The sequence below is a fragment of the Apteryx rowi genome, unplaced genomic scaffold (assembly GCF_003343035.1).
Source record: "Apteryx rowi isolate R43461 unplaced genomic scaffold, aptRow1 scaffold_265, whole genome shotgun sequence".
In the NCBI taxonomy this organism is placed as follows: Eukaryota; Metazoa; Chordata; class Aves; order Apterygiformes; family Apterygidae; genus Apteryx; species Apteryx rowi.
In genome coordinates, this window is record NW_020449030.1 from 179,901 (window position 1) to 195,065 (window position 15,165).

The 15,165-nt window shown below is 39.2% G+C and overlaps 1 protein-coding gene across 1 annotated transcript in view; it reads right to left on the reverse strand.

The window, feature by feature from the left end:
* Positions 1 to 15,165, reverse strand: part of ITGA9 (integrin subunit alpha 9) — a 233,419-nt gene that overhangs the window by 23,421 nt on the left and 194,833 nt on the right. Inside the window, exons 24-26 of the mRNA XM_026067943.1 lie at positions 7,346 to 7,471; positions 6,694 to 6,813; positions 4,926 to 5,027 (exon numbers count right to left, since the gene is read on the reverse strand). Of these exons, the coding sequence (XP_025923728.1) occupies positions 4,926 to 5,027; positions 6,694 to 6,813; positions 7,346 to 7,471 (348 nt within the window). The remainder of the gene's footprint in view (positions 1 to 4,925; positions 5,028 to 6,693; positions 6,814 to 7,345; positions 7,472 to 15,165) is intronic.

Consider the following 15,165-nt stretch of genomic DNA (forward strand, 5'->3'; position numbering starts at 1 on the left):
GTTTGTTTCCGTACTCTGACCAAATGCCAAGGAAAGGCAGTAAAAAACATGGTTGTCTTTACGATGTATAAGGAGTTTTATATTTATATTTCACACTGTACTTTGGGATTCTTAAAGTAGGGAATTCCAGGAGGTAGAGTAACTTGCCATTTAGTTGTACGTAATTCACATATCAATCAGGTTTTTAAACAATGTAATTTCTCTGGTGTAAAGGAACAGAGAACTGCATCCTACCATTGCCTTCTGAAATTTGGACCCTTATGACCAAAGACATCATCTTCTTCCTGTGCCAAACACTTGCTATATTTCTGATAATCTTATGAACAAACTCAAAGGGATCAGAATTTCTTCATGCTTTGAAAACATTAACCCTATTTCAGTAAAGTATGCAGGCAAGGACTTAACTGAGTAGGATTTTCACAAATATTTAAAGTTCACACCATGCCTAAGTGGGACCCATCACTGAACTGGGACTCCTGAAGGTAAGCAACATAACTCAGCAAAAATTGTTTAGAAATGGGTAACTGTAAAATTTTCATTTCTCCCTCCTGAAAAGTATTTCTTTTTGCTTATTCACACTAAGTGATTTTTATGCACTTATATCAGAAAAGACAGCACCAATTGGAGGCACAGGCTTACCAAAAATTGCCAATTTATTTTTTTATTAGTGCCCAGAATATTTCTGGTGTTTCAAGCCGCACTATATTGCTGGTTGATTTGTCCATTCAAGTGCCATTTTACTTGAGGGGACTTCCAGTAAAGACAACATTTTCACATATGTATATGCATATATATATATGTATACACACACACACACACACACACATGTATATTTCCACATACTAACAAAAAGGTTGAAGGTCCTCAGAGAACATAAACCTGAGGTATCCTTGCTACCTGTTAGCTTCTATCACCAGGAAATTATCTGTATTTTATTAGTATTGTGTATACTTCTGTTCCTTTACCCCGCGAGGTGTTTCTATGTGCCACACTGCACAGTAAATCTATAAAGAGATTGTTAGAGTAACAGCTGGAAAGGTAAAACAATGAAATGAAAAAGAAAGCAAATGAAAACAGTAAGGCAGCAATTAACGCACTAGAAAGAGGGCTTCAAAGCTTCTGGAAGATGTTCACATCTGGCTTAGCCAGGCTGGGATGTTATATTCTTTTCAAAGCTAAGCTGGAGAGAATAGTAGCCTTAAACTGCTCAGTGTTCCTAAAAGGCAAGGGGGAGAGGTATTCTCATGTGCATTAACAAATGTCTGGGAAGTCCCACACGGAGACGGGGGAGAGGGCTGTAAAGTAAAACAGGCTTTTCCTTCCAGCTCAGACACAGAGAACAGGCCAAAGTCCAAAGTCTTCTGAGCTGCAGGCAGACAGTGAAAGCTTAGGCAAGTGAACATGCATATAAATCCCTCTGTTATAAAGACCTCCCAGAACACCCTGAAGGTCTTCACACAATAAATTAAATTTTGAAGTTTCTCTTTTCTTTTCTTTCTTTTTACACTGTATATCACTGTGAACATATATATAACTAAACCCCATACAAAAACTCACGTATGGCAACCACTTGCCTGTGTTATATTAATCCTGGGATGACTGGTCTGAAAATGAGAGAGCAGTGAACTCTACCCAGGAGGAGAGAAAGGTTCAAAAGCTTGAGGAAGGTATGCATGTGCTGAGCTTAAAAATGGACAGCTGTAAGCTAGCCAGAAACCTCCAGCTTTACAGAGTATTTTGTTGCAGGAGCGGCAGGCATGTTAGCTTGGGTTCTCCCTTCCTCTGCTCAACTTCGTATTCTCTGATTTTCAAGACAGAACTCAGAGCATTTGGCAGGTTTGGACATAATGAGATTCAGCCTCTTCTCCCTTCCCCATCAGCATTCACGGAGGGAAGTCCTTTTGCTCCGTGAGAGCACTCCTCCTCCTGTATGCAAGCAGAGGATGTTGACCCTTGGATCTCATATTTGATCACTGTGGTCTCCTAGAGCTCATCATTGGTCTTGTCTCACATATACAAAAGAAGGGAGCCAAATCTTCATAGAAATGCACAGGCTCAAGAAAAGAAAGTGCGTCTTCTGGAAATACCATACCAGAAGAGTTTAAATAGACTATAATAACTAGAGAGAAAGAATATATCAGTCATTCAAATCCAGAGAAATGGTCTGTGATAAATTGTATAAACAACAAATACTTCAAGCCTGCATCTGTTTTAAAAATGTTCTCAAAGACAGCCTGGTACCCAGCTTACAGATCTTTACATAAGCTTTTGTATCCCCTTTGCAGATAGTCCATTACAGTTTCTCACACAACTGATATTTAAATGGATGGTCTTGCCACTGTTGTACCTACTACACTAGCATCACAAATATCAGCCTTCCTTTTCCTTTTGTCTTTTTTTTTTTATAGTGTGCACTCTGTGCACTAAAGTGTAAAAGTTCCCAGTGAAATAAGGGCAGCTAGTTCTAAAGAACAGTTTAAATGGTTTTAATAAGACTATATTCAAACTGTAGACAGCCAAAAGGCCTTTTCAAAATTACCCATGATAAAGTGTTTACAAAAATATTTTTCACTGTTCAGGAACACCTTCATGAGCAGACTCACAGCGAGCCCATGCACAACTGCTCAGAAAGAGCTGCTATCCAAATGGATATGGTACAGCAGTCAGTGGTCAGTGAAAGGAAAACAGAACGGGATTTTAAAAAGGAAGGGAGAAATATGAACGAAGACATTTTATCTCTCCTGTCTCTAGTTCCGGCTGAATAACTGTGGCTTGCAACAAGTATTGTTTCCTTCTGCATTCCACAAGACAAGGGAGAAAAAGAGAGGGGGGAAAAAAGGAATACCTTGAGCCAAACCACGTCTTAAATTTTTCCCTGAACATGACCCTGTGTAAAATATACGGCAATGGGGAAGCCAACAGACATATGGAAATAGCATAAAGTAGAGAGCACATAGCACTCACATTAGAAAAGACTTGAAATTACAAATTGATGTTACATGACTACAATATGTCAAGCACGCTTCTTTACAGCTAGAGCTTCCCAGGAACCAGGGGCAAGTTCTTGTTTGAAGATTAATACAGTTTCCTAGCACACACAGTGAACTTTGTAATTGTGGCAACTCAAGACTTGATGAAAAGCTTTCCAGGAAAAGGAAAAGAACAGTGTTTTGGGGGGATTTTCTTCCTTTTTGTTTGTTTTTCCCCAAGCATTAGATAACAATGAATTATAGCAGAGCTTGCATTCCTGGATAAAAGCATTTCTAAATTTTAAGTGTTAAATAATAGTAATCCCACACACGTTACACTGTGTCCATCATTCAGAAAGATTCTAAAACCCTTTACAGAGTATAATATATGGCAGAGACATCCTGGCTTCTCCCATTTCAGATGGGGCATGGGTATCACAGTCGGGTGTTACTTCAGTCATTAATGAAATTTAGCCATTAAATGGCAAGATTTAAGCCATTAAATGCAAGCTGCGGAACTAAACAGAGATCTAGCAGTGTCTTAACAGTCAGAGCTGCAGGTCATTTATAAGGCACATTCCCAGGGAAGACTAGCTATGTGAATAACTGACTTCTTCAGTTCAGCTGCCAAGCCTAATTTTTTAATGTTCTTTAGAATGGTCCAGAAACCTGACAAAGAAAATAAAACAGAGAGGAAAAAACGGGGTCCTGTCATACAAAAGAATTTTTTTCAGACAGTTCTAATAAAATAGAAAGTTAAAAAAAGAAATGGGAACAAGTCTAGAGTTGCAGACGTGGTGGTGAAGGTGATCACTGTAGCAATGTCTCCCCTTTCCAAGCGTTCAGAGTGAAGGTAGTACACAGACGCAGGTTCACTTTCTTCTTTGGCTGTAGGGATTTAAATCCATTATCTCCCAGATGAGTGCTTTAGTGGGGGATGTCAATCTCTTCCGAAGGTGCCTTGACCTCAATACCTCTCCTACTCAAACCTCATAGAGAGCTATGAGACGGAGCCAGTAAGAGAGAACAGTTTCATAGGCTGGCAGTCATGTCAATCATTCAGGGTAAGGGGATAAGTGAGAGGTGGGATCTAGGTCATGTTCCAAAAGTACAGAGCAGGAGAAGAAATTGAAAGCAGTTCAGATTAACTCTGATCCCCATGTAAGTGTGAAATAGGAAATGAAACTTAAAATTTATTTCACCAGGCAAAAAGAAAGTTGAATTTGGATATGGCTATTCATGCAATTTTCATGCCCTAAATGTTCGGCCACTTGGTGATAGGAAACCTCCTATTTTTGGACTACAAAAGTCTAACATCTCCTTCTTCTCCAGAAGATTGTAAATATGGTCCTGTTCAAGCCACAACTGTATAGTGAATTAACCCTGAATTTCAATATTTCCGCTAGAATTTTCAACCTAGCTTCATGCAGATCAACATGAAATGCAGTATCAGGTCATACATGAATTCCACCAGCTAGGCACGACAGAATAGTTATATGAATCTCTGAATGGTTAGACCCCCTTGCCCATTTTCACAGCTCTCAGAATATCATTCATTACCACTTTAAATATTTCATATTGGCACATCTGAAATGACTTTGTTGGGGTTTCAAGTCTCTACTATGTTTTCAAGGAAAATCTGAAATAGATTAAAGCAGACGTTAACCTCGGAGCAGGAAGCTAAACCTAATTTTGGCACAGCTATTCCAGAGACTATTACAACCTTGACTAGCACAAGACAGACTCTCCTACTCCACATAACATCATTCACACTGATGGCATGGTTATCTCAGCGAGCAAACCCACAGCAGCACGGTTAGCCTGGTCCGAGGAAGTCTGTGCACCCTCACACTCTATCTAAACACTAAACCCACAAATTCCAGTTTGCCGAGCTCTCTCAATGATCTCCATCCCCCTGGGATCAGGAAACCTTTCTCTCCAGACTCATTCACTTACTGGTTTTTCTTCTGGGCTCCCACTGGGCACCTCCACAACCCTGAGGGCAGGGTCAACCCGCACCTTTGCCCTTGTGACGAACTGGATGACCGACGAACTGTCCTGAGAAGTAAAAACAGGAAGGATTGGATTTGGGGTGGGGAGGAAGCACCAAAAATACAAAATGAAAAACCCCTACGTTTGCCAGTGCAATAACTGTATCTAGATAACACTCAGTGGAGCTTGGGTTGGGAGTTGAAACAGGCTAAAACCCTGCTTTGAAAAATGTACCTTAAGCTCACATAGACAGACAAAGCCCAGCACATAATCTCAGATTAAAACAAACACAACCAAATCAGGTATGTTGAACTTTAAACACATCATTTTTATTTGGCCTGTTTTTCATGTTCCCCACGTTTACCACACAAGCAGAAGACAAGACAGAACGTTGCCAATCAACACTGGCAAGTTCAATATTAACCATCAAAGACAAATTCCTATTTGTTTTTTAAATGAGGGCAGAAAGATACAGGAAAGCTGGGATAGACTCAAGTGCACCTGAGACAAAAACTGCTTAATTATTTGAATCTGTGCACTGCAAATAGCTTAAATATTCAATTTATATCTCCCTATATTAATAGATTTTTCTCCTATATTTTATGCAGCACTTTTTAACATGCATGTTCCAATAAGCTGCCATTTTAATGCACGTGTTGGTCATTCTTAGGCTGTTCACTTTGGGGAGGGTGTGTGATAAGTAGGAAAAGGCCTGTATTGAGGACACCAACCCAAAGACACAGGTAAGTGTTGTACATCTTTTAAAGAAGATCTGCTAATGGTCATCTTAGAAAGGACACAGCAGATGGGATGGATTCTGGCTACTCCCATGACTGAATTTCCCAAATGGATATTTAGTGTGCACTCAGTTACGTGCTTACACATTTCAGTGTTTCTATGTGCATGTAACATAAATACCCGAAACTTTTGGCCTGGCCTATTTTCTCTACTATCAAACATTAACAGATATAGTTGGTTTCAGCTGGAAAAGCTCAGAGCTATCAATTATTTTAGCAACGGCTCTCTAATAAAGGCTCTCTCCAATGTTTTTAATCTAGCAGCTACCAAAGACAGGTTTATTTTATTAGGCTCACGTTAACAGCCTTCTTTCTCTCTGATTATCTTACATGCTTATAATTTTACAGAATCTTGCCCTAAATCCACAGTCAGCATTTTTCTAAGCACAGGAAAACAGGGCAAAATGCACTAGAAATTTAGAAGATTTGCTATTTCATTCAGTCGCTTCAGAAAAGATGGAAACTAACTTGTAGCCATTTGTTTCTTGTCACAAATGTCAAGCTCAGTGTTATTTTGGCTGTGTTGTATCTTCTTTGAATAATAATAATTTAGACTAAAAAAAATACAAAAAACTGCCATATCTCTGTTTACACAGAGGAAATGACAGATAGTTGGTCAGTTTATGTGCACTTACTCCACTTCTCACTTAGCTTTTAGAAATCTCTAGCCTTAACACTATACATACACTGAGGGGTCTTATTTTTTCTCAGTGTATTGATTTCTCCATTTGATTTATTTCTGTCTTAATGTAACTGGTAAGAAATAGGATTAACACATCCCTATACACTGTTCATAAATTGATCTGTTTTCTTTGACACCACGACTTTTTATAACACACTAGTAAACAGAGGAAGGAATGCAGGTCTCAAGCACGTTGATGCACGTATGCATACTTAAATTGGTATTAAAGACAAACTGCAAAGGAAGCACATACCTTCTTCAATATCTCAGTATTCAGCAGTGTGTAAATACTTATATCACAGGACTCTGCTTTTGCTAGCGAGCTTAAATTGCAGCGTATAATTAAGCAGGACCTGCCTGGTCTTTCACAGTCCTACAGGAAAAAGAAAAAAAGCTGTTAGGCGTGTCAGGAAAGGAGGAAATAACTCACTGAAAATACTCTGTGACAGCAAACGTTCCAACTGACTGAAAAAATGCACAGTAAATGCTAAAATCCACTTGCATAGGAAATCGCAGCAGCTTTCTGAAGAGAGCTAGATCCCAAGGGCTGAGGAGGGCAGCGCAGCAGGGCTGGGCTAGGTGGTCGCCCTCTGCACGGGGCTGGCGCTGAGCGCCAGTGCAAGCCCAGCTGCCCCGTGTGCCCCCAAAGGATATGGGGGCAGAGGGCTCTGCGTTCCCACTTTGGGCAACTTCTTCCCCACTGGATTTCCTGAGGCTTCCTCTAGGTAAAAAACAGATAATGAAAAGCACTAAATATCCCCCAAGTATCACATCAGCATTAGTCTACATGCACAAAACCAGTACTCTGTAACGAACTATCTGCATGAGCTCTTCAGGCTGATCCATGCAAAATCTTTTGTAAGATATGACATATGCTTAAGTTTGTCATAGGTGGACATTCTTACCAATACTTTTCTGCCAGACTTTGTGAAAAAAGCAAATATCGTGTGGAAAATATTTTCATTCTCTTGAGGAATGACGCATGGACTGGGGTTTTTGTGAAACAAACAGTTTCCTTTGTCCTGACCAACCTGCAAGCACAATAAAAATCACAATTATTACTCAAAATTAAAACTGCATGACATGGGAGGCAGGGATTAACTTGGTCAGATAAAGCACCTATATCTGAGCTGCATGTCTGAACTCCCATTAAGAATCAACAGAGAGAAACAAGCACTTCAGGAGTCTATTCATCTTAAGGCACACATCTAAAATAAGTCAGATAAACCACACTCTAGAAATGTTTGTCTCTCTTGACTGGATAGGATATAAACATATATAAGCTAGCTCAGAAGTAGCTGCCTGTGATCTAGATGTCTGAAGACACAGGAGAAAAATCTCAGCCAAAGATGCAAAACATCACGTAACATAGTAAATACATTGCATTATTCTGCATATTCATTTTTTGTAATGTAATTGTATTATTTGGTGCTTTAGCTAACTTGATTGTTTCACAATTTGTATCGGAATAAATGAAGTAACAAAACCTTCGTGAAATGCACCAACCTAGACACAAAATCTGTTCTCCTACCTTTGTCCCAAATAACACAAAAATGAAGAAAACTTATTGTAACATTAGCTTGTTACTTGGACAGAAAAATTGATGCCTGAAGAAAGTTTACCAAGATTTGATAAAATGAGCTCAGGTCTTCAATCAAGATAAACTTGCACTAGAAAACCCTTCTTTTTTTTTGTAGCTTATGAATATTCACAGAGGAAAATCTACTGGAATTTAATACAATCTGTGACAATAAAATATCAGCAAATTCTGCCCCCATCCTTAAAAGCTGTAAGAGGGAGGGAGGGAGCTTTTCACAGAAACCACTTCACCAAGCAACATTCTTATCATTATAACCTGCTGTTAACTTCTCCAGGTCCTCTATTCTGAGGAAGAAAACTTGCATCTTATTCAAATCACAGATCCTTGAAAGAGGGCAAAAAAAGCTGTTATAGATACAAAATTGCTGCATATTTTGAGTTCATTCTTTATCAACAGTTTTCAGGTAAGTTAGCTGAAGTGTTGCCAAAAAAGAAACAAAAAACAAAGGTTTATCTAGACTTTAAAAACTACCTTCCAGACAAGTGATGGCCACATCTCTTGGTAAGATACCTTTTCTGCATCACTGGTCCACAAGCGCTTCATAATCTGTTCTTTGACATACTGCCTCATAACCTGCCTTTACATATTCTGTTCTTACATTCCCATCAAATACAGACACAAGTAGCTACCCAGTTTACAGTCTCCTTGGGATCAACAGAAAATTAAGACTATGATGTTCTCCCTTTGTCCAGATCACCTGGAATGAGTTTTCATAATTTATTGTATGCAAGAGATTCACAAAGCACACTGACATTTATTTTCTTTGAACTTTCATGTTAGAATTAGATCCAGATCAACCAGAAGGTTTATGTTAAATCAAGAGCAGCAAAGAGCCAAGATCTATTCAATACCTGCTCTTTCTTCATGAAAGTTTAAATTACCAGATATTTGGACAGATGTCATTAGAGTCATGCAACAGATACCAAAAGGACAGTATGAGCTTTTGCACTATCCCAGCTTTTGGCATGCTCTCTAGATTGTCCTGCTTTACATCCTGTGCAGACAAATATGATATACAAACAAACTAAAGCAAAAATATTTCAGAAAACCAAAAGGAATTATATGGCATGAAGCAACATAAATCTGATCCTTTCTTCTCAAAATAACTTTCTTTTCTAAAACTGAAGCTTGGATACATCTCACCCTTTTTAAAACACTTTAGCTGAAAAACAGAAAGGCACTTCCAGAGGACTAAGTCTGAATTTGGAAATATCCTTTCCTCTCTACCAACTATGCAGTAATCCTGTGCTACAAGGCCATTAAAAGCAGTACTGAGTCCTACTTGTCATCTGTGCCATTCTGGAAGAGACCAGGGGTCACCGAAAGCCTGTTTTAGCAGCCGAAGGTAGATGCCACTTGCTATTTTTCTGGCAGAATTTGGGTGAATTCGACTGGGCAACAATTAAGTCATACACATGGGCAATCTGTGATCCATTAGCGTATGCTGAAAGCCAGTGGGCAGGAAAGGATGCATTGCAGCTGAGAAGCACTTTAACACTCTCTTAGAAACAGCAGAGCCACACAGCTAGGAAAAAAGTAACAAGAATCTCTGAAACGGGTAGATCATAAGCTGAGCTAGAATGAAGGACTGCAAAGGATTCAAAAGGCTGGCCACAATTGTTTGATTTTTTCCCTTAGGCTGACTATCAGTCACTCATATTTCAGACCACCTCTTATTTTCCTCACTTGTTACAAACATAAAGGGAAGGTTCAGTCAACCAGTCAGATCTTTGCAGGACAGCACTAAGTATAGCAAATTTTGATTCAACTTTGTTTTCCATGCAAAATTCAGCTCTAGGTAATCAGCCTCTTAAACAAAAGCTCAGCGCAAAGCTCCTGTGTGCATTATGCCGAGACTGAACTGCATCTCTGAAATACAAATCAGGATGTGGTCTCATGTTTGAGCCTCTCTTTGTCAAAACATGGTATTAACGGAGGCATCTGTTTTTCTACTTGCTCAGAATATGGTACACACAGAAGAAAATCTCTGGAAAAATTTTTTAAGGGTTTTGCAAGAGCAAATGCTTACCATTTACAAATGCCAGTACTGTGCAAGTCTTTGAAATGGAGTAAATAGCCAGGCTCTTTGACGACGTCTTGACGTTTCTAGGAACATGACTTACCAGAGCTTTCTGGAAATTTCCATGTAGGCCTGGGCAACCTATAAACAGAGGAGGACTACCCCAAAAGGGATCTTTCCAGGACCTGGCTGCTAGCATCTTCTAACATTTCAAGGAAAAAGGAGTGGGAGGCTTTCAGAGCAGTATAGGGAATATGGAAAGAGATACAGTTTGGCACAGTGGCAATCAGTCAACTTTCCCATACCGGAAGTATATCTAAAATCTGTACCCAGGCATATTTAGACAAAGTCTACATTGGCACATAGTGTAGGCCAAACAGAAGGGTGAAAGAGTCAATTTGCATGACATCCTCAGCACCTGACATCCACATTATTTACATTTCTAGCTTGCTCTGAGTTTAGTCCTGTGGCCTGAACATTCATTTATGGTTGCAGCATATTAAGTGCATCTTGCTGCTTAGTTTCACCAAAAAGGAACCAGTTTGTGCACTCTGTTATGTGAATCACTGCTTCACGAGTGGGGAGGGCCAGGAATTTCACTTTAAAAGCTCACACCTGGTCTAAACAGAGATGCTAATACAGACACACTTTGGTCTTTAGCTCAGTAGAACTTCTGCAAAGAACAGTAACTCCAAAGGTGCAGCAAATACACATTATATATGCTTGCAAAGAAGTTCTCTTTTTTCTTTTTGTGTGTATGTTACATTAACTCCTATAATCAGGACACCTAGAACTCATTGCATTTGTTAGTAGTAGAGTGGTTATACTTCTACATAAGCAAATCATTCTGGAACAAAAGGTCTAGAAGTAGCCTTGACTTCTTAAAATTCCTCCATTTCTAAAAGTGATTTTTTTTTTAATCTGACCGAACAAATTTCATTGAACAGTTTTATGTGGTGGACAAATGGCATGAAAATAATTTCAAAGGTTTTATGTTATTTTCTATTTTTTCTTCTCCTCTACATACTATAGTCTACACTCACACATAGTCTACACTGCCACATATATGACCAATCTTTTCAGTGTAAGAGAGTACAATCTTTGTGACACAGAACTAAATATTACCAACTACTGGTCCTAGCCTCCAACTCCTGGAAATTTTTCCACACAAGATTTTACTGATGATGGATTCTTTTCACCAGGTTCTCCTTGTGTAATGCTGTTCCCAGCCTCTAGAAACATCTTGCCATAGGCTGCAAAACACCTAGCATAAATGCATTATATGTCTTATTTTTTTCTAATTTTATTTCAAGTTCAAAAGCACTTTTATAATACTGCTCAGCCCCAAGGAAAAGGAAAATACAGCAGTATATCAGGACGATAAAAGCCAGCACAGCCTACATTCAGTTCTCACTTGCATTCTTGAACACCTGTGGATGCCAGAATATCCATCTACAATGTTCAAGAGCAAGAAGTTATTTTGGGTGCTTGATTTAGGCACCTTAATCAGGCCTGATACCAGAATGTGGATGTGACACTTCTGTAAAATCACCATCTTTTAGAGAAATGGATATCCAAACTCTAAGGGACTGAAAATCATTACTCACTCATGAACATATACATGTGTGTTCTCCTATTCAGTGTGTGTGCATATACATGCAACATGCACAAACATGAATAGCTATAGGTATGAACATTTCTACAACACAGATTGTAGACAGAGCCTTGCATAATGGGCCTCTAAAGGCTACCATAACTCTGCAATCACTAATGCTGTTACTAATCTATCATTGTGTAGAAAAGTGGACTGCCCCTAATACCACCTATCCTATCCATATATGGCCACACATTCAGAGACAGGTTATCTTCTGGCTTTGTTAATTTACCAGAAATTGTTGCTTCATTAAAGATCCCATAAACCTGGCTGAGAGACAACATTTAAATATGACAGCTTATACAGTGGGTTATTCTGCCAACTTTTTGTCGTCAGCACAAACCATTACGTTTCTCAGAGACAAGATGTAACTACTGGAGAAAACATACCATTCTTTAAGAATGGTATATTTGCAATAAGCAAGAAATTCCCATAGGACTTCTTAATAGACTCTGAATATTTGAAAAGTCTTATGGAGCAGGGGCAAAGCCATAAAGTAGCAATGATTTTTAGGCATATCAGATTACATCACCCTTAAGAAAAAAAATGTTGGAAGGACATTTCAGAGTGAAACAGTTGTATATAAAATGGCAGGTACCTTCTACACTCATTACATATTTTAAAACTGTAAGATTTTTAATGGGGCTGGATGGGAATGACATGTTGGATGTATTACATAAACAGGGATCATCTTTTCCAACCTTCCTTGCACTTATACGAAAATTATGACAATACTTGGGACTGGCTTGGTGCTCCAGTGAGGTGGTACCAGTGCAAGGGGGATGATTACTAGGTGTTACCCTGGCTTCATCAGGCTGGAAACATAGAGGGTAAATTACAGCTGCTAATGAAAAACTTCCCACATTTCTAATCCTGGTCAGCCTTGGGTTTAGTGGGCTTAGGGTTTCTAGAAGAAACAATACACCTGCCACCTCAGCACATTCCCTTTCTACCACCAGCTCTCTCCACCAACTTCAGATGCACGTAACATCCTTTCTGCTTACCTGGAACTACTCTCAGTACGTGGCAATTTCTAAAAAGCCTTTGTGGCCTTTAAGAAAACGTTGAGTTATGTTAACACGCATTTTAAGGCTCCAGGCCCCACTGCCTGTAACATAAACTTCATGGACTGGCTGGAAGCCAGTGGTCCCTTCCAGGCTTTACCTCAACCAGTTAAACATGCATCAAAGGTGAGACCCTCCATTTTTCCAGAGCCCTGTATCCTGCACAGGATGGCAACAGAGGAGAAGGAAATGAAATGCAAATTCCAAGCAGGAAGCTGGAAAAGTCAGCGAGGGGCCAAGCACAGGGAAGTGGAAATTGGCAGTTGGCATGGGGTTAAGTATGTGCATGTGATGGGAGTCCCTTGGAGGAATGAGCCTGAAAAATGGGAAGAAAGTAGCTCTTGCTACCAGGGAAACAGTAAGTACAATCTCCATGCTGTATATAAGCAGCTGAGTGCTAATCCCATATTAATGTTTTACATTTTACAAAGGCAAACATTTCACATTTCACAAAGGCAAATAGGCAAGCAAAAGCAGATCTCCAGCCCCTTCCTCATAGACAATTCTAGATACCCACTAATGCAAAGAAATTCATTATAGCATTAAAATTTGAAAAATAAAAATAAAAAAAATTAAAGGCTTTTCTTGTGAGCCTGATTTCCCTGCTGAGTTAAACCATCGTCAGTTATTAGAAAGAGTCTGGAAGCGAACAGAATTAAACTGATACAAAACAAGTGTGAACATGTAATCAAGCCGTGAGCGCGTATGATGGACCCAAACCCATATTTGAACATGGAAAAAGTATGGGGGCAAGTTTGGGGAAAGCATCATTCGACACCAAATATTTGGAACAGCAATTCTGGCTGCAGGAAACATACTCAAGGTCTGAACACAGGTCAGCTGTTTCACAAAATTGTTAACGTTGTTCAACCCTGCAATGGATGCTTTTCTCATCAGAGACTGCTGGCTCCAAAGGACAGATTGGCTGTAGTCATCTTGAAATTGCTGCCAGATATTTTTTATATGTTTCTTCCTTCTTACTAGTCTTTTACTGTTCTATTTATGTACACATGCCTAATCAGTGGTTCAAGTTTGTAAGTTGGATAACAAATAACAGATCCTCTTTTATTTGTCCGTGTTGCAAAGTGTAGCACATTTGCCTTAATATTAGGTAAAAAAATGTATACGTGTGACCTGATTCAAAGAAGATAACTGAGTCACCCTACAGTGGGTGAATGCAACAGAGACGAATTGATAGGCATGGTTAAGCTAACATGTCACACACACAGAGAAAAAAAGAGTACTGACAAGAAATTCCAGACAAGGTCAGACTTTCAACAGTAGACAAGTTATGTAAATATGTTATCTGAGTACTTGGTGCATATGCCAAAAATGTTTAATATTCACAGATAATGAAATATGTTTGAATCAGAACAGTTTTGTTGATTCTGGCAATAAATTTAAGAGCCACTGAAACAACAGAAAAGTACTTTAAAAATTAACCCATTTTACCCAACACTCGAAAGATTTTGACTAAAAACCAGCAACATTAGTAAAGAAAAAGAGTACTCCACAAACCCAGCAGGTAAAGTTACATGTCCATGAGGAGATGTAAGAGATAAGCTCTGAAGTGGTGTTGCTAAAGCATTAAATTATGATAGTGGTATTCCGCTGTAGGTCTGGTTCCTGCTCCTTCAGCTGGAAGGAGCACACTGGGTGCACACATCTGCGCTACCCTGACTGCAATACCTATAGATGACTTTTTTGATACACTTAGCCATGCAGCTTAATTAAATGACCTGTTAACCAGTTTAGATCAGCATAATTGCAAGAACTAGTGCTATTTGTCTAGTTAAGTAAGAAAAGCAAAGATAGTCCGATTTAAAGTTCATGGCTCATAAGAGAGCAGTTTCTTTCTTGGACAGCCCTGTCACATGAACACAGGGAGAAGACGGAGCATCCACATGATTTATCTATACTGTCAACAGAAGGTTTAGATCTAAAAAAACCCAATACCTTACATGGCAACTAAAGTGACAGTTTACCTCTAACATTCATGTGCTCCTTATATATCAGCCTTTAGCAGCTGAAATCCAAGAGTCACTGACACGTACATTCCTTCTCCCTACTATGAACTGCAAAGTGCTTAATCAACACATGAGGCGTTAAACAAATCTCAAGGTACATCTCCTTTTAGAAAGCTTCTGAGATCACTTGCAGTTCAGTGCTCTCTTTCAGCGAGGCTCTACATGTCTCTAGTAGGTCCCTTTCTACAGCCTTTCACACGATGCTTAAAGTATAAACAAACGTCTGTTCTTTCTTTACCCCCTGGTTGGAGTTTCTTCATGTGCTGTGTTAATGTGAGGATAAAAAGCTCTGAAAACTATGCAGAAAAATAAATTCTTTATGGGGCCTGAACAAGTTGGGTGGGTTGTTTCACCAAACTA